This window comes from Bactrocera neohumeralis, chromosome 2, assembly GCF_024586455.1.
Source record: "Bactrocera neohumeralis isolate Rockhampton chromosome 2, APGP_CSIRO_Bneo_wtdbg2-racon-allhic-juicebox.fasta_v2, whole genome shotgun sequence".
Classification (NCBI taxonomy): Eukaryota; Metazoa; Arthropoda; class Insecta; order Diptera; family Tephritidae; genus Bactrocera; species Bactrocera neohumeralis.
Genome location: NC_065919.1, coordinates 56790028 through 56810726, shown reverse-complemented (window position 1 = coordinate 56810726; position 20699 = coordinate 56790028). Strand labels below are relative to the sequence as shown.

At 32.3% G+C, this 20699-nt stretch overlaps 2 protein-coding genes across 6 annotated transcripts in view; one reads left to right on the top strand and one right to left on the bottom strand.

Moving 5' to 3' along the window:
• LOC126751522 (filamin-A) overlaps positions 1-20699 on the bottom strand; it is a 115003-nt gene that overhangs the window by 25929 nt on the left and 68375 nt on the right. For all 5 annotated transcript variants that reach the window (XM_050461851.1, XM_050461847.1, XM_050461848.1 and 2 more), the window contains 2 exons: positions 3702-3776; positions 3515-3602 (listed from right to left, as the gene is read on the bottom strand). In XM_050461851.1, coding sequence (XP_050317808.1) covers positions 3515-3602; positions 3702-3776 — 163 coding nt within the window. The remainder of the gene's footprint in view (positions 1-3514; positions 3603-3701; positions 3777-20699) is intronic.
• Positions 253-2378, top strand: LOC126751523 (uridine phosphorylase 1-like). Its single transcript, XM_050461853.1, has 6 exons — positions 253-417; positions 537-678; positions 1113-1460; positions 1549-1687; positions 1761-1954; positions 2012-2378. Exons 1-6 carry the CDS (start codon positions 386-388, stop codon positions 2099-2101), a joined length of 945 nt encoding a protein of 314 aa, XP_050317810.1. The 5' UTR covers positions 253-385; the 3' UTR covers positions 2102-2378.

The window sequence follows — 20699 nt, the reverse complement described above, 5'->3', positions numbered from 1 at the left end:
CCTATTGCAACGAAAATTAATTCGAATAAAAGTACATTTGTCATAAATCTAAGGAATTCATTAGTATTTACTAAAGCGGTTCTCACAACTCTATACCTTATAAGTTCTAGATAAATCTTAAAGTCCATGCTTCGAATAAAAATAACGTATTCCCCGTCTTGAATGAAAGTTCACATGAGGAATCAAGAATGCGCCTCAAAACTCTCTAAACTACTCATTTAAAAATTTTGTAACTATGTAAACTTGATATTTCGTTAAACAAATTTCAAAATAAATTTTCATGACATTTATTTAGAAAATAATCTATAAAATTTTTCGTATATAAAATCACGTATTTCTTTTCGTCTCCCGATTTTTAAGTATTAATAAGCCAAAATTCTAAAACATGGATCTAGCTTCGCCGAGTTGTGGTTGTATGTAAGTACAGTTATACAGGCTAGAAGTAAGAGCTGTTTTTAGCTTAAATTAAGCATTGTACATACATATATACTATTAAATGCTATAAAAATGGGTATTTACTATACCCTCTACTATAGGTCAACAACAGAACATTCACCCGAATGCCCAACAGGTTTCATTCGTAATCCTCATATCGCTCATATGGATGAAGATTTCCTTTATCATCTTGGTTTGGGTACGAAAACACACAATTTGCCAGAAATGTTCGGCGATGTGAAGGTAAGTTTGCAATCTTGGTATGAGGTCTACGTTTTATATTTGTCTATATGTGATGATATGTGATGTGAGAGGTAACAGCGTGAATTATCGAAAAACATTCTGTTGCTTTGAGAGCTCAACCTCCTTTTCGCACTTTTCCCAGTAGGGCAATAGAGTTTTCGAGCCATCTTCTAATTAAAAATAATTTTTTCATAGATACTAATATTAATCTGTTTATAAATCAATTCTCTCCCCTATCTTATCTCGCTTCTCCACCATATTGTTTCATTATCACCGAGCTCTTCGCAGTCCTGTAACCTAACCTTAGTTATAAATGAATTCAGATCTTACTGAAAACATGAAATATACACTTTATGTCTACTGAGAGTTCTGTACTTTTGTCTAAAAAATAAATACATAAAGAATAATCCAGCGATTCTCTCCTCCCTCTACAGTTCGTCATCGTAGGTGGCACACCGAAACGTATGGAAAATCTTGCCAAATATCTGTTAAACGAAATAAAACACAAGCTACCCGTTGGCACACAATTGTCTGACTTAACCGGCGCCGCAGATCGTTACTCCATGTACAAGGCAGGACCGATTATTTGCGTCAACCATGGCATGGGCAATCCCTCGATTAGTATATTACTGCATGAATTGATTAAGCTCGTACATCATGCGAAATGTAAGAACCCGGTTTTCATACGACTGGGAACTTGTGGCGGTTTAGGTGTACCGGGTGGCACCGTTGTCATTTCCGATGGTGTGCTCAATGACAAATTGAATGCCGAACATGAATTCGTGAGTAATATTTCTGATGAACGTTGGTTGATTAAACAGACAACACTAATAATATAAATATAACTGTTGTAAAATCTTTGATCCGCAGAAAATTTTGGGCAATGTTGTGCCGCGACCCACTAAACTAGATGCTAATTTGGCGCAAGAGCTCAAGGCAGTAGCGAGCCCAAGCGATGGCTTTCAAACGGTTATAGGCAAGACTTATTGCGCCGATGACTTCTATGAAGGTGAGTGCTGTAAAGGGTCCTTACTTATTGTATAATATATAAGTAATAAGTTGTTCCACATGCAATGGTCTAGGACAAGGCCGTTTGGATGGCGCATTTTGTGATTACCAAGAAGCGGACAAGATGAGATGGTTAAATATGCTGCAGCAAAGAGGTGTAGTAAACATCGAAATGGAGAGCTCCATGTTTGCAGCGCTGACCCACAATGCCGGCCTTAAAGCGGGTATAATCTGCGCGGCCATAGTGAATCGGCTGAACGGTGATCAGGTACAATTCAACTATAGTACCGTGTGGAACACTTAAGTATATTTCACTCAATCACAGATTACAGAAACTAAAGAGACGCTCGGCGAATGGCAGGAGCGTCCAGCTAAGCTACTAGCTCGTTACATACGCCGACAGCTGGGTGTTTAGAAGGAGGATTGTGCTTAAAGCGACCACAGCAGTGGCTTGCTTCAACACCATACACCAACAGCTCACAAGCTAGATCCAAAGTATTCATAGCAAACGCTTAAAAATTAAATACGGGAGACGAATACTTTTTGGCAAGCAATATTAAATTTTTGGTTAAACATTTCGGCAGCAACAAAATTGAAATTTGTATGCAAAAAGTACGTGGTTTGCTCAATGGAGTCATGACAAAAACCTGATCTTGTAAAAACTTGTATATATTTATATATATTTTTAGCAGGTTTGTGTCATGTTTTCACTGTACGAACCAGATCCATAATAAAAATAGTCATAACTAAACATAACTTCTGACTTATTTAGGCATATAATTTTTCTAGTTTGGTTCCTTAAGCCTATGGATCTAGATCCTGGTGGGACAGGTAAGTTTTGAAACACTAAATTATGGTATATGTTGGTCTTTATAACGGTTATTTTCACAAATTCTACCGAAAGGTACCTAGTATTACCTCTAATTTGATTCATCAAATACTCGATGTTCACTATGTGCCCAGCCTAATTTCTCAAATACTTTCTCAGTATATTAGCTTGCATTGATTCGAAAAAAATTAATATACATACATATTATAAATAAAATATATTAAAAAAAAAATAAAAAAAAAAATAAATATAATCTACTGATATCTACAATTCAGAAAGGGTTACAAAGGGCAAATATTTTCATTCTTTATGGACTTAAGAACCACACTAATGAATAACTAATCTGATTGTACTCGTAGTTGACTAAAATGCTCGAATACTTTCTTGTATGTGGTTTTATGCTTTCAGTTAGTGATCGAGTTCCATAATATATTTTGTTGTTGAAGACCGAAATCGTTGTATTGTTCTAGATCTCCACGGAATTATGAGAATTATGTTTTGAAACTCACGAGTGTTTTATAGAATCAGTAATGCTATGTTCTTACGATTTTATTATGACCAACCGTAGAGGAAACAATATTAATATTCTTGAGCAGTTGAAAACATAATCATAGCGCTGATATAGAGATTAAGATTTAAGTTTTTATTTTATAATACTAGAAATATATCGTAATATAATCTGTTTTGCGTTTCTTGAATCTAACATAAGATCAGCTCGAAAAAGTTGTTAATGTTTTATTAGCATTTATTATAATACCTTCCTGACTTTAGTTATACTAAGAGAATTTAGAAGATCTCATTTTATATATATTATAAATATATGTATGTATGTATATACAGAGTAATATTATAGTATGTTATTTGAGAGTTTTGAGAGTTGAGAGTCTATGTTTTGACTATAGAAGTTGATTATTTTTTTTTTTTTCCACACACTAACTTAGTTATTAGAAATTTTCTATAAACTTTACAAATAAGTTTATAAAGTCACTTTGTACTTACCAACAACGTTTCCGCCGGTAGTGGGTAACGGTAATTTCTCGAAAGCGACTGCTCTGTAAGATCTTTCACTGGCGATCGATTCAGTTGTCTGTGAAAAAGAAATCACAATGCGAATTAAATTTTTTTTTGCAAAGCGCAATAAAACAATCTTTCATTCACTAATTAATTTTATGTCTCTGATTCTCACCTGTGTTACAATCTTCGTATGCTCTTCGATATATTCGCTATGACTATGGCTATATTCCTCGATGCTTTCAACAGCCTGCAGTGAATAAAAATATTTGTTTTTTGTTTAGAAGAATGTGTATTACTTGAAGAAACGAATAATATTGTGCAAAAGAAATCAATCTACATATTAACTTTCTTACGCTTTTATCGTGTGTGGCAATGCTGTCGTTTCGCACTTATTGCAGCGCGAAAAATTAGAAAATTCACTTTTTTTTATGAAAAAATAACGGCAACTTTTGCAATCTGCTGGCTAATATACAAGTACTACATTGCATGTTGATTGATTTAGCAGCTAGAAAATGTAGTAACTGACGTTTGAAGGGCTTTTATTGTTTTGCGTTGGAAATTGGCCTAAAAATGCCGGCAGCGTTCGATGTGAAATGCGACTGATTGATATAAACCGCATTGCTGTGCCTCACTTTGACTGGCGGGTTGGAGGAGCAGGTTGGCGGTGAGTGTTAGATGCCATTTAATTGTTATAACGAGGCATTTGCTGCAAGCAATTTTTGAAATTCCAAGATTTTCCAATGATTTTCGTCTTCGAAAGCATTTAAAAATTCGTTTTTTGAATTTGTTTAAGTGCCAAGTCGATTATTAATTGCACTGACTGTGTCATGGCAAAACAACAGATGTGCACACTTGCCAATTTCAAGCGCTTCCAAAGACACATGTTATCATGTGTACATACATATGTGTGTATAAACAAGCAGAGTGTGCAAAAGCGTGGTAAATCAAATAACTAATGACCCAGAAATAGCGCCGACATTCATACATGCACACATATATATATATGTATGTGTGTATTACATATATATATGTGTGTGTTATTGAGAAGTTTTTAATAAAATATATTATATCGTCCCCTAAAATGCAAAATACAGTAAAATCACTTTTCACAAGTTTACAGGCGTAGGAAAAACGATATAATAGAAGCCACCCATATTGCAACAAAATATGAGTTTTGGTTATAAAATGGTTATGATAATTGGTTATAAATTGGTTATATCTGTTAGCGGGAGCATAAAATTTGCTGCATTCATATATGTTATATGAGGTAGTGAATCGTAAGCAATAAAAACTCAATTTCGATTTTTTTGTTGATACGTTGTTTTGCATTTTAAGTGACGATAAGTGGAAAATACAAGGAAATTAAAAAATTTTTTTTTTGCTTTTAGGTATGAAAATTGGCAGATACATATATGTATATACATACATAAATTTATGTATGTATATAGTACAGTTGTAGTATATGTATGTGTATACAATATATGCTTGTGTGGCTCTATTGTCTTCAGCCAACGCCCATTTTAGTTTAGTTTATTTTTAATTCACTTTATTTTTTATTTTTAGTTTTTTATTTATTTTTTGTTTATTTTTTTCTTTGGAATTAGTCAATTTAATTTTTTGTTTTGTTTTGAAGAAGCTAATTGCTTGTTTGCCTCTTTTATTATTGTCACTGTTTCTTGTTTGTTACTTTTCCTTGTTTTGTAAACAAAATAAAGTGTGGACGTGCTCCAGCAGCTGTGTCTTTCGCGTGTCCTCTCCATACAAATGTTAGAAATGTCAACATGTTTTGTTTAAAAAATATTCCGCTTGTGGGTAATTAATGTATTTTTAGAGATGTGATGAAAAACATATAATAAATATATTTTTGAAATATGTTTGTGACTATTTTTTATATTTTATTATTATTTTTTTTATTTTTTGTTCACTACTCGCTCTATTTTCGAAGCGAAATCATATTCAATTTATGTTTTATTTTAACTCTATTTTTTATTTTAATTTTTTTACTTGTATTTTATTTTTTTTATGTTTTCATATTTATTAATAACCAGTACTATTTCATATCAAAATGTTTTTTTTATAATTTATTTTTTATTTTTTGTTTACTACTCGCACTATTTTCGATTCGAAATATTATTCAATTTATGTTTTAATTTAATTCTAATTTTTATTTTTTATTTAAAATTTTTTTTTTTATTTATTTATTGCTATTTTCTTCAACATAATATATTGAATTTATTACTTTTCCGCTGCCTTCGAAAACATGCAGCATTGGCCAGAGCTAAGTGTATAATTAAAGAAATTAGCAATATTATTTATAGTTATTTTGGAAAATATTATAATATACAGTGAATTTCGGGATCATTTAACATATGGTGTGTTAAAATTATCTTCGTTCAAAATTTGTACGTGACTATTAAGCACAACCTTGAGCAATGTCAAATGAATGAAAAAAGCAACAATTAAAAAGTGCTGCAATTAATATATTTTTTCCGGCTGCGAATATATTCGACCAATCATTTTTTATATAAATACTACTTGGCGTTGAAGGAAATATAGAGACTTAGTCAAACACGTTTTTTATTTTGTGGAGACAAATTTACGATATGATTATATTTTCGAATACGCAAAAAGGATTCGAGAAAAATTTATTTGGAAATTATTGATTAGCTCTAGGAAAAAAATCCTCGACATATTTTTAATATTGATGCTACTTTGTTAATTCGTCTGAATTTTAATTAAAATTGTTTTCCGCGCTCTGTTTTTATGTTAGTAGCAGACCCTATGAATTGATGTACATTTATGTCAATTATTTTGTACATGGAACCTTTCCGAACAATTTCCTATATATTATTTTCCAATTACAATCACCTGATGGAGAGTTGGCAGAAGCAATAATAGACAAAGGAATTTGAAGAAATGCGGCAAAATGCAGACAAAAACTTTATTTTAGTCTACGAACACCTTGAAAATGTACTACTGTGGGCGAAAAATAGTAAGACTCTTTAATATGAATTTAGAGCGAAAATTCGATTGTTGAAATTTTTTTTTCTAAGTTTGGTATGACTGTAAGTGACTTCTGTGCCAAATTTCAAATCAAAATAATCCTAGTGTTTAGTTTGAGCTTGTCTTTCTGAAGTACATAAAGTGCATTAGGCAATTTTTACGATGAATGAAATTATTCAACAAAGAAGTTTCATTAAATTTTGTGTGCGAAATCAAATTTCTGGTGCCGAGACATTCAGAATGTTGGAAAAGACCTGCGGTGATAATTGTTTGTCGCGAGCAAGTGTTTTTCATTGGTAAAAATTATTCAAAGCGGGTTGAGAACGCGTTGACAGGGAACCACGTCCAGGACGGTGGCTTCGGTTACTCAGCAAACTCAAACAATCGCTCTGAGGTAACCGTTTTGAGTCAAATCAAGAATTTAAACGTGAACGGTTACTCATATTGAAGGCTATTCCGGAAATTGAACAACTGTTTCGAAGATTGCAAAAAAAAACGAAGGAGTCTGAATAAAACTATCGCATTGGATATTACATTACTTTTCTCGACACTCATACGAGTATTTTTCACTTTAAGGGCAGGTTTTATAATTTTTGTGTTTTCTTTTCATATTATGATTTTGATGAAGAAAAAAAAAAAACATTGCTTGCGTTGGGTAATATAGTTATCAAATGCTCGAAAAAAATTTCCTTATGGAGTTAAGATGTGGAAACTATTTGCGTAATACGAGTACAGCAGGTCAAGAGAGACTCAACGGTCTAGCATCAGCGAATATTCAAGGCATAGGTCCAGCGTTGCGTAAATTAAAAAAAAAAAAATGAGAAAAACATGACAAGAAAAATTAAATTGTTGTAAATTTTATTTGTTTTCATGTAATCGAGAGAGCTTTAGTAAACGTGGAAAACTAAACTGAATAAAAGTTCTACATTTAGTATGCATGAAGAAAAAATTAAAAACCTATTGCAATTTTATTTCATCTATGAATATCTGGTAAATTGAACAATTTCGATTTTCAAAAGCTACCAAAGGGAAATATTATTCCCCCTTATTAATTTTTCCTATTTTTTCCTCAAAATTACAACAATCAAGATTGAACTGATTCGAACATAATGTATTTGCCTTTATATTTGATGTTAAAATATTTAAAAATATTGTGTTCTGTTTAAGGTTCAGAGAGAACTCGTTCAACCAATTCTAACTAATGACTAATGACATTTCATAGGTGGGTTTTATTTGGGAAATTATTACTATAATTAATAAAAAAATAATAATTATTACTTTAAATTAATAAATATAATAACAATTTATATTTTTTAATTTTTTTTAAGTTAAGAAACGTTTTAAAAATATTCGTGTAACTTTGTATGCAACAGTTTCTTGAGAAGGTGCCAAGAAAGTAATTTCTGTTGCACCTTGTTTCGAAAGTAAATTATCAATTAAAATTTTAATTTACATATTTTTATACCCTGAACAGGGTATATTATGTTTGTCACGAAGTTTGTAACACCCAGAAGGAAGCGTCGGAGACCCTATAAAGTATATAAGTTAGCACCCCATACATTCAAAAAGTATCATATGATGCACTAATATCATATGATACAAAGTAATACAATATGACACCACTAAATCGCTGAGAGTGCGACACGTGTAGTGGCAACCTGCGGGAAGCGCAGCGTACCCGTTGCAGCGGGAAACATATGTCTAGAGTTAAGTATAATTAATTGTTAATTTTAGTTCTTAAGTGGAATTCAATAAAGGAGCATAGCTCCCAGAAAACATTTTTTTTAATAAAAATAACAAAACGTTTTTTAACTTATATATAAATGATCAGTATGTTGAGCTGAGTCGATTTTGCCATGTCCGTCTGTCTGTCCGTCTGTCTGTCTGTATATATACGAACTAGTCCCTCAGTTTTTAAGATATCCTTTTGAAATTTTGCAAACGTCATTTTCTCTTCAAGAAGCTGCTCATTTGTCAGAACGGCCGATATCGGACCACTATAACATATAGCTGCCATACAAACTGAACGATCGGAATCAAGTTCTTGTATGGAAAACTTTTGAATTTGACAAGATATATTCACAAAATTTGGTACAGATTATTTTCTAATTTTCTTAAAGACAACAATGTAATCTCCGAAGAAATTGTTCAGATCGGATTACTATAGCATATAGCTTCCATATAAACTGAACACATAGTTACTAAAAGAAATGCACCTGTGAAGGATATATTAGCTTCGGTGCAGCCGAAGTTAACGTTTTTTTCTTACATACAATAATATACAAAACTGACTACATACAGATCATAAGCAAGAGTATAGACCGTACCTATATTCAATATTAGCAAATAAAATTGTATATACATATATTAGATATTGGTGGAATAAAAGTTTTTTATAACCGCTGGAAAAAGTTTTTATTTTTTATATTTTATGCAATAACACTATTCAACACATTTGAAGTAAAAATCTGTGACTATTTGGAAAATTATTTGGAAATTTTTCCTAACATTTCGGAAATCCAAAATTAGCAGGCAACAGCCTCTAACATCTCAGTCGCAAAGTGGCTGTCAACTAGTGTATTTTTGTTGGGATATGAAGGGTCTTGTAGGATGCAGTATAAATAATTTTTGCACGGTCCAAAAGCATGTCGAACGAGTGTTTTAGCTCGTTGGCCGTTATGGCCGCCAGTATACCAGTGCAAGCCTTTTGAATGGCCTCTACGTCTGCATAACGCTTTCCTTTCATGGGCAAATGCATTTTTTCGAAAAGGAAGAAGTCGCACGGTGCCATATCAGGTGAATACGGGGAGTGGTTAATGGTTGAAATGTGATTTTTGGTCAAATAATCGGTTACAAGCGAATCGAAATGTTGTAATCTGAGCAAATTTTTGGTCGTCAGTCAATTTGTGCGGAACTAACCGTGCACACATCTTTCTTAAGCCCAAATGTTCGGTCAAAACGCGATGTTTTGGAGATGTTCAATTCCATTTCCATGAATTTCAATGATAATCTCGATTGATTTTTGATTAATTCACGCACAGTTTCGATGGAATTTCCGGTGATCACATGTTGATCGTCATTTATGTCCTCATGACCACTTTGAAAACGTTGGACCACTCCTGCTCTCTGCTACGGGATAGGCAACCATCGTCATAAACTTGTTCCATCAATTTAATCGAAAGCTTTACCAATTTTAAAACAAAATTAAATGTTTGCTCTTTGTTCGAAACTCATTTTCGCACCGATAAGACAAACATACTGACACTTAAAACGCTTAAAACTTCACTTCCAATCAATGAAATGTCATGAAATTCTCACTAGACAATAGATAAAGATAGCAGACTCTAACGCACCCGTCGACATATAGATGGCGCCACTAAGAGCTACATTCAAAAAGTCCTGTTTACTTTGGAAAGCTCCTTGTAGATTTGAGTTTATTTTTTTTTTATAGTATATATGAAGCTTAATTTGTTTTAAGGCGTTATATACAGTTAGAATTTTGAAAAAATCGATTTTGTTTTATTTTATTTTTTTAATGAACATATATTTAAGGATACACACAGAAAATTTATTATCGTTCCGGTGATTATTTTCAAATTTACACACAAACTTGAAAAGGCGTTTCAGAGTGCTTGGAAGTGAATTCCAAATACTCGAAAACGGCTGAACCGATTAGTCTCGAATTTTAACACGAGCTTCTTAAATATATTAATTAATAATTTTAATTTTATTTTTTTATTCCTTCGATTGGTTACTATATTTAAAACTACTTTAACGAAATCTGTTTGGTTTTTTAATTTCAGAGATATAGTGGTCACCACAAAACTTCTTTTATGAGAGAATCTCCCGGAGTTCAGCTGTAGTTCCTTTTCAAATGAATATTTTTACTAGTACCAAGTCTCGCACAAATTTTTGGATCAATAAATTAAAAAAAAATCTCTGAAAATGTTCTGGAAAATTCGTGTTTTTTCGGCCTTTTTACTGTATGTAACCCCTTAAATATTAAGAAAAATTTTAAATTTTTGATAATTCTTTGCAAAATTTAAGATTTTTTATGAGCTAAATAGTTCCAAGCATTAATTTATTCATGGTAATAAATTTTAAAGATTAAAAAAAAAACCAAATGTTTGTGCAAATCTGCTGAGGCAAACATTTTTGAGGCGTGCGAATTTTTTTAACGTGAAAAATTTTCAAATCTCCCACGCTAATTGTGACCAATCTATTTCTGCTCAATAAATATTAAAAAAAAATTATATATAGTGGTGACTATGAAAAAAATATATAAATTATAGAAAATATATCTAAATTTTGGTGGAAATAATGTATTTTGAAAGTTTGAAAATGAAATACAATTTTTGATTTTATGCACTGCACACTTGTGTGTATGCAAAAAACCATAATCAATACGCCACATTGTATGGTGTCTGTCAGCACAAATCAATCGCAAATATGCATATCTGCAACTTACAAAATATCTTTTATTCGAAAATGCCACACCCAAACCACCAAATGCCGCATCGCCCTTATTTGCTAATAGCTTACCACCAAACGATTGACGATTGCTGCAGTCTTATTTGCGAGACTTACACACTCGAAACACAAAATATATACGAATTAATATTCTTTTTTTTTTTTTGTATTTTTTCTATAAATCAATATATCAATATATTGGGTATTTTCGAAATTATTGAAAAACGATGGCAGTACAATTGGCACACCAACCTTTATATCAACCGTACGTGTTTTTGTTGTATGTGTTTATAGCACTGCAATAAACGCCAAGGGTTTACAGTTATTTGTTTTTTGATTCTCTATATATTCTTTTTTTCCTTGCACAAGCACAAAAGTCTATTAATTTGTGGGGAACTTGGACACCTCGCTGGTCAAACTACCCAAAACACTTGTAGTGAACGGACTACTTTCGCTGCGCCTCGAACACTTTGCGACTTTGCGTTTAGTGGACACTTGTTTGCAGCGTACAAAGCTTCAATTGGAAATGTTCACACACTCTCGACACGATCTCGCTCGTCAATGGTGGCGACTTTGCTTGTACCGTACGATGATGGCTGGCAGTGATGATGTTGGCTGGCGCTGGCTTTGCTTGGCTAACCAACGGACGGACTAAGTGAAGACGAAAGCGAGGCGTTCGTCAAAATACGATCGTGAAAGTGATATTTTAATGCAATATAGGCATATACATATGTGTAGTTAATGTAGTTATGTGTGTGCGTGAGCATATGTGTGTGTGTGTGTGTTTGTAGGTGAGCCAGGACAATTGGTTGACCGAGTGTTGACTTGTGTTACCAAGTAGTTTCGGCTAGTAGTTTTTATATATATGTACCGTTATGTGTTGTTGCGCTCACATACACATACCTAAAAGTATATATAAATATTAATATGTTTATAGTGTGTGCCGACAACAGTTGTCGTCTACTGTCGGTGGGCGGACATTGCGTTATTGGTGTTGGCGGGCAACGCCTGACTTGTCACGCGCTCTGCGGCGGCAGAGAAGTATGCAGGCGCCCATATGTGGGAAAATATATTGATATATATATATATATATATATGTATGTATAAATGCATATATATGTACATATATTCATGTAAACATATTTAATATAAATTCTTATGTATTTATTTATTATTACCGGCGGCGGAAATTGCAAGCAAAGCAACCACACAAACACACACACACTGGTAGCAACCAAAGTGGCTGCCATTATTAGATATTGTTGGCTTCCGAAAGCAACTTTTCTGTGAGTTTTTATTTTTGTTCCCAATTAAAAATACTTTTATTCAAATCAAAAATTTTCTGAATGCATCACCCGCAGCGCTTGTATGTGCGTATGTGTGTTTGTTTGTCGCGGTGTATGTGTACGTGTGTATTTGTTGATGTAGCGGTGAAACCAAAATTAATTGAAATTTCGAAAAATGTATAAATTTCAAATTTTATTTCTTTTTTTTTTTGATTATGTTTAAGTGTGCAAGATATTCGTGTTGAAAATGCCAAATTAACATGTGGGCATGATGGATATTCATTACAACTGTATTTACGTTAAGCTGTCCGTTATTTCTCAAATTAATTTTGGTTTTGCAAACACCTTCTAAGCTTTAAGTTATTGTTCTAAGAATTAAGATCCAACCTAAACAAGATTTTAAAACATATTTCTGATTATAACATGAGATTTTGTGATAATACGCATTAAGCCAGTAAATCCACAACTTTGAAAAAGTGATATTCTAATACAAAATTGTCCGCTCTACAAAAAAAGTTTTGATCATTTTGTCCATAAAACCACTTCTTTAAAAGTTACACGCAGTTAAAGTTATATATAATATCAAATGACCTAAGCATTCTTACATGTGAGTTCTACTGTACATATGTGTTGCTCATACGACATGTTGTACTATATGCATACAGTACATTGTATTAGACAATCACTTATTCAAAGTTGTAGATTTATCAACTTTGAAGATAAAAAAATTAATTGAAAAATATCAAAAATATATGGAAAAAGTAATATGATTTAGGCACGATTTGAATTGAAAATAAAGAGTTTCTTTACATTGCATCCTTTGTTTAAGGCAAAAACCGAAATCTCAGAGGCGTTTGGAAAAAAAATAAAATCAACCTGGAATATAACAGACACCATGCATATATTTATATGTACATATTTATTTACTCATTTATAAATATATAAGTATAAGAATCGTTTCAAAAACATGTTTATCGGAAAAGAAAATGCTGAAAAAATGCATTGCTCCAGCTTTCACATAGAATAAGTAATATTATTGACTCGATTCCGGTAGCAGATTAAATAAAATTAATTTAAAACATAAACCAAAAATAATTGAGTCGGGCCATAATCAATGTTAGCAACCTCAGCTATCTCTCTGAGGTAACGAAAACCTCAAGTCGAATCAATAAACTTCTTTTTCCTGGATTGGTACAACCTTTTTATGTTCGTGGTTTGATCTTAATTTAGAAATGAGTGTGCTGTTTATTTCCTTTGAAAAAACAAATTGAACAACGATTGAAATTTTGTGTTTTAAATGGAATCACCGCTAAGGTATCGTTGAAAATGTTGCAAAAGTATTTTTGGTGGTCAACTTTATTGTGAACATTGTATCTGGCGATACAAAGTATTCAGGGAAGGTCGTGAAGCCAACAAAGACTTTATTCATGCAAGTCGTTTCTCTAACTCTATTAAGAGCTAACATCGAAAAAGTTAAGTTAAGTAAACAGTGGTTGAAAATCTACGTATTGGCTTCAGAGAATACCAAGGGATTTCAACATCTCTTGTAGATCGACTTAATGCATTTTGATTATTGTTTTGGATATTAAGCGTGTCAAGACAGAAATGACGTTGAGTGGAACTCTCAGAAGAGATGCTTGACATTGTATCTGAGGACCCTACATTCATCAAATGCAACATTACTAGTAACGAGCTATGTGTTTACGAATATGACCTAGACACCATCCAATAATCAAAAATGAGTAACTAAAAAAATCACAATTCGCTGAACTAAACGAAAGCTATCCTAGACGAAGCTTATGAAAAGTGTATGAAAAATGGGTTTAAGCATTGGCTCAGGAGTATTCCTGTATTTTGAAGACGATAAAAAAGATTTCTATAAATACATTAGTTCTTGGCCAAAAAATTAGAGAAATCGTTAGGTTAAATTAGAATTTTCGAACTGTTATAACACCTTTCCTCTAGCGGGCGGGGTGTAAAATTTGTCCGCGGTAAGATATGCCTGTCGTAAGAGGCGCCGAAAATCCATTTGCACTATGTCTGTATTTTTGGCTTGCTTAGAAATTTCAGTATAGTCTTTGTCAGAAATAGTGCTATAACACTCAGCTTGAAATGATATTATAGACTTTGAATGAGTTTCCTTCTAATGAAAAGACATTTTAAGTTCAAGCCGTAAATGTCACTAGTCGTTGAGTTTGTGGATTGCTCAACTGCTAGTTGCAAAAGCTGCAACGTCCGACCGGAGACTTAAGTTTGGTACCACGGGCAGCAGTTAGCTCGTAGAGTTCACTCCAATCTGCACATTGGGTTTGACCCTTTGGGGAGATTCGTGATGGCTGTGGTTTAAACCTAAAGGCAGGTAGGATTGAAAAATTCAATTCAGTGTGGAGTCGCACTACGGTCGGGTGCCGGACCCAGAGCATGGCAGAAGTTTTAGCTTTGCCTCGAACCCGACCAAAGTGCAAAAGGTGTCCCTTGCACCTGACCAATTGGAACCAAAAAATACGTGCAAAAAGCATTTATTATTTGGGGCGCTGATCAACGCATTGCTTTGATCTATGTGCTTTTAAAAGCACCGTGAAGTCAGGCCGTCGCCGGCAGTCAGTAAGGTCTTATCAATTCGCTGTTATTAGTAAAAAATTGTTTTAGAAAAAAAGTCAGTTCTTCTTAGAAGCGGACAAAGGACGAATGCTTGTAAAATTTTGAAAAATGTGGGGAAATTATAAGCATTTGCTTTTGTTGCATTAATTAAAAATTTTCTTACCTGCATGGACCCGGGCACTCCTATATGTGCATAGGTATACCGTTATGGGCAAATATGCAGTGTTAATTGTAAGCCATTTTAAAACAAAAAAAAAAAAAAATAGAAACAACAACCATATGGCATGCCGCAGCACGGTCTAGCGGCGCTTTAATCGGCACACAAGCAATCAACGCACGATCCAAATAAAACAAAATACTAATAATTATATACATATGTGATACTCTAAGAATTTAATATGCATACCTGAATTTATATATGTACAAAATGCTTACACATAGCAATTATTGTAATTAAAGTTAAGCCATTGCAAATATTTTCCGTTGACTTTGTTCTCTTTCAAGAATTTCGAATTTGTTTTTGAGCGAATTTCGAATAATTCTTATGTATATTTTGTTATATGTACATATATCTAAATGGTGTGTGTAAATGCTGTGGGAGGTGGCACATTGCAGCTGTTGCATATACTCGACTTTTTTGATTCGGTTGTTGCCACATGCTTTGCCACAAATTATTCGGTGTGTGTTTGTATAAGTGTGTCTACTTAAATATGAATTGCTTATGTGCGCCTGTATATAATTCTAACATATATAAAAGCACTTGCTATGTATATACGTTTTTAATTTCATTACGAAATTATAATTTTTGTAATCTTAAATTTTTCTTGCTGCCGCTGTCAACACTTTTAAGTTCGCTATTTCGAATTTCGACACATTTTGTATATACCACAAAGAAATGAGTTTATAATTTGCAACCCAGCAGAGTATTCGACCAATAGTGAGCGCAATCGCTCAATATTTTTGTTTTATATGGTATATTAGATGCTAAGGTGGCATAACTCAAAGTTTTTGAAAGTCGATATTTTCTAAATCTCAATGCATACAAGACATAGCTAACTGGAAGAGCACCATTCCATGCACTTATTTGTTTACTTTATTCATTTTAATTTGTTCGCTATAATTTGGAGAGTGACGAATCGAACAAGTACTGATATAAATACATATAATAAACTGGCATAATCAAAGCGGGACAGAACACTCGGAAATTTTATCACTTTAATAGTATATCCAAATAATATCTTGTAGACAGTTAAGCAGCCATCATTGATGATGGGAATACTAATTGGTCACTGTCTAGTGATGACACACGTTCGCATGATGGGGCTGACAGATCGAGAAGACTGCAGCAAATGTCTAGAGCAGAGCACTAGGGAAACAATGGCGCATCTTTTGTGCACTTGTCCCGCATTGGCAAGACCGCGCTGTAAGCATCTGGGGTTCTCATGGCATGTTACAACTGAACTCCATCAGGTATCGCAAAGGACCAAAATTGGTCTATCAGTGGCAAATTGGCCTACCAGATTGACCTTACCTAACCTATCTTATATTGAATTTAGTTGAATTTTTTTTTTTGTTGTGTTAAATAAATATTTTGACATAGCAATCAGCAAAGAGACGAATCGAAAACAGCTTCAGATGCTTAAAGAGTAATTTAGTATTTTCAACTAGAAGTATTATAGCTCTTTACTTGGATAAACTCAAACGAAATAAATAATTTACAGTAACAATTTTATTACACTTTTTTTAAATTTTGTGTCATAAAAAAACTTTCTTTGCAGATATTTTTTTTTTCTTTCTTTATAAAAATAAATTTTGCGAGAGATAATATTTTTTTCTAAATTTGTTTCTTATATAAAAAAACTTTTGATTTTGCTATTTTTATATAAAGAAAATAAAGACTTCTAATTAAAAAAACATTATTGGATATAAAGAAAATATAAAATAAATTGTAGAAGTGTTTATTTTTTTTCATAAATTATCCGTCTGCCAGCTGCGTTCGCGTTTTCGTTGCCATTAATTATATTGTACTTTAGATATTATTTTCACACATTTAAATCGTGTCAGAACAATAATTTATCATATTTAATTTCATAATATTTCTCTGAGGTGGGATACTAGATTACGAAATTAATTATAATGTCGAGAAGAAACTACCATTACGAAGTACCGTAAATATATTTATACATATGTATATATATATATATCATACTGTATATAGGCAATTCCATATAAAGGGTATGCCAAATAATGTCAACAAAAATATTCGAAATAAAATTCGAAAATTTTTCTTGATTTGAAAAAATTAAAAAAAAAAATTAAATGATATATATGAGCTAGATCAACTTTTTTTGATATAGTGTTGTTACCGTGATCCGAGTTTTTTCGGGAAGTGTAAGGTTGTGTTTATTTAACCGAAAATTCTGTACTCAGATTTCAATATTAGTAAAGTTAATCTTTTTTTCTTGAATAAAAAAATGATTCTTCTGTTTGTTACTACAGCTGTTGATAGCTAATTAGAAACGCTCCCTTTTTATGGGTGGCTAATGGCTAATGCTTTGACATATCCTTTTTTATATACCTAAAAGTCTTGCATTGCCCTAAGCAGCTACCTTCGTAGATGTATTAATAAATTATAAATCATGTCAAATCCTGAAAAAATTGTTTTCAATGCTCTTAAGCATATACTTATTTTTAAAAGTACATCCAACGTTGCACGCAAAGCAGAAAAACTTCAACAGAAATAGACCGCAGAATTACACCATTGCACGAAGAAACCCAAAACAGAGTTCCACCGACATTCTACGTGAAATTCATGACGAATATAATGTCCAAATATCCCAGTAAACAAAGCAAGACAGCACGCAGGAAACGATGTGTAGACTTTACCAACTCTTATTGGTCTTGGACAAAAAATCAATGGAAGTATCCCGTTTGGAGCGATGTACCAGAAATTATTCGCAAAGGTCCTGATGGTCGTAGGTATGTTCGCCGTCCAATCAATTAAGAATTTGATCCTCGTCATATTTCACGCCTGGTGAAGCATGGTATCAAGGATCAATGATGGTGTGCGGATCTTTTACTTGGAATGTGTTGTTGATTGATGGAATTAGCAATACGTGGCCATGGGCTTTGAGGGAATTTCAACAAAAAATTATCTAAAGCGAACGGCAAAGTTGACACAAAAGTCTTTTGATGAAAATTCAATAAATGTTTTGGAGTGGCCATCCTCCAGCCCAGACTTGAACCCTATAGAACATTTCTGGGGTAATGCTAAAAAAGCCGTAAGTACCAAAAATATCCCAAATATGGTTGTTAGTATTTGATAAAATAATGACGGCATGGCAAATAATATCAACACTGCGCTGTCAGAGATTTATAACGCCAATTCGTAATCGATGTGAAGCAATATTCAGGTATAAGGATTAAGTAAAAAAGTACTAACTGAAAGTAAGCAAATTTTAGTAATATCATAATTTTTTTGCTGATAAAATATTTCCGTTTCTAATTAGTTGTTAAAATCATTAGAACAAAAACGAATTTTAAATTAAATGTTTACTAAAAGAGTTTATGTTTAACATAAGTTTCAATAAAAAGTGTGAAAAAACAGTAAAAATTTGTGATTTGGGAAAATAATAAGTTTTACTACAAAATAAGTGGCGTTTCTAATTAAATGTCAGCGGCTGTATATATGAATGTTTCCCTCTTTCGAAAATTGATCAACTAACCAGCACTCTACTCAGTAACCATTAAATGAATGTTACTCATACGCCATGTCAAACGAGTATTGTATGGATGCATAGCACATAAAGCAACAAATATGACAAAATACATAATAAAATTTATTTAAAGACAATATTTTTGTTTAAGATTTTCTGCATTTTCTATTTGAATTTTATATTCTGAATTTATTTAATTTAAAAATTTGAATAAATAACTGTGTGTAAATCTGTTGTTTAAAAGGAAAAGGAAAGTACTTCATATTACTCATACGACATGGTGGCACATGTAATTCAGTGAACCGTAAAAAATATATTAAATATTAAAAAAAATAAAATTGTTCATTTCTTCAATAAAAAAATGCATACATTATTATTTTGAGTAAAATTTTAGAACAGGTGGCCTTACCTTTAGCAATTGAGTTTTATGTGATATAAATTGTTAATAAATAAATATCGGAAACAACATATATTTTATAAATGCATATGCATAAATATAAGACAGTCAGCACATAACAAATCACCCTTTAATATCTTTGTACATTATTGTGTTTTAGGTGCATTTTGGTGCGACAGTCTGCTTCATTTGCCAGACTTCTTAACGCTCGAAGTAGCAAATCTCACTTGACGTTTGCCAATCATTTTGCACGTCAAATGCGCGGTCAACACACACCGCAATACATACAGACAAAAATATATCCCTTTTCACCTAAAGAATATGCACATATGCCAGATATTATTATCAAGAAAGTATATCTGTGACAAAGGTCCGCTCACACGTTGCTAGTTGCTAATCTTGAATAATTAGCAATTAGACAGTGACTATGTGCTGTTTTTAAAATAATAAATTAAACAGAAATTTGCGTCTAACTTTTGTATCAAAAAACAGCAGAGTGATCTCGAACATATGATCGCTGACTTCGGTGTTATTTCTTGGTTATTTGTTAAGTTCTGCGCGACTGCTGACTTGGCGCGTGATGGCGGCACATTTGGGCGCATTGCCCAGTAATGAGCATGCCAATAATTAATTATCCATTTTTGTGCAGGGTACTTTGGGCAATTTTCTTAAATTTATGGTTTACACAGACGGTAAATTAATAGAAAATCACATTCTGTTATATAAAAAGACATAGTTATTCGTCTGGAAGTGAATGTGGTGTCTTAATATTGAAACGAAAATATCATAAACGTACCAACCGGCGAGGTTAAAGTAATCACTTGCCGAAGTAGTTACTGTTTGCAGTTGTTGTTTAGGTTCAAAATAGGTAAGTAATTTTTAGTTTAAATAGTATATACAATATTACCTAATATTTTATGAAGGATTATTAAGTTTATTTTATTATTTTTTCAAATATTTCGCTACTTTTCGACGTTTGGAAGACCATGTTAAGACTATTCCTGGAGGGCACAATAGATTGTAGATCGCGGTGCAATCCTCATTTATTTATCTTATTCTATTGCTGGAATCTGCTATTTTTATTGTGAGTTCTGTGTGTTTTCAAAAAACTTTTATTTTTGCTATTTTTGCTTTCTCTTTTTTATGGATTCAGAAACTAGAGAATTCTAAGTGATTTCTCTAATTTATTTATTATCGGTTTTTTCTTAACTCATTATTTTAAGAATTCGCCTTGGTGTTAGATAATCTTTATGAACCATCATCAAAAGGAATTTTTTTAATTTGATGTCAAAGAAAATACTCAAAATAGTTATGGTATTCTACCTTCTGATGAATTCCAAAGTACTATAGTTCACCAAGAAAAGAAGAATTATGGCAGAGCGAGTAATTTTGATACTATTTACAAATTTTAATTGATTGTATTCTATAAGGTCTAAAGCTTTTAGGAAATATGGTTTATGAATATACGAAACACTTTTTTCGTTTAATCTTCTAATCAAAGCCAAAAGTTTCAAGAAAAATTTAAAATTTTGTGTCTAAGGGCTTATAAAAGAAAATTGTTTTGGTTTCAAAATTCGAGTTTAAAATTTTTTTTCAAATAATTTTTTGAAATATTTACCGAAGCTATAATATCATTCACAGTTACAAAGGATTACATTTGTACAAAAACTTGATTCTGACCGTTCAGTTTACATGGC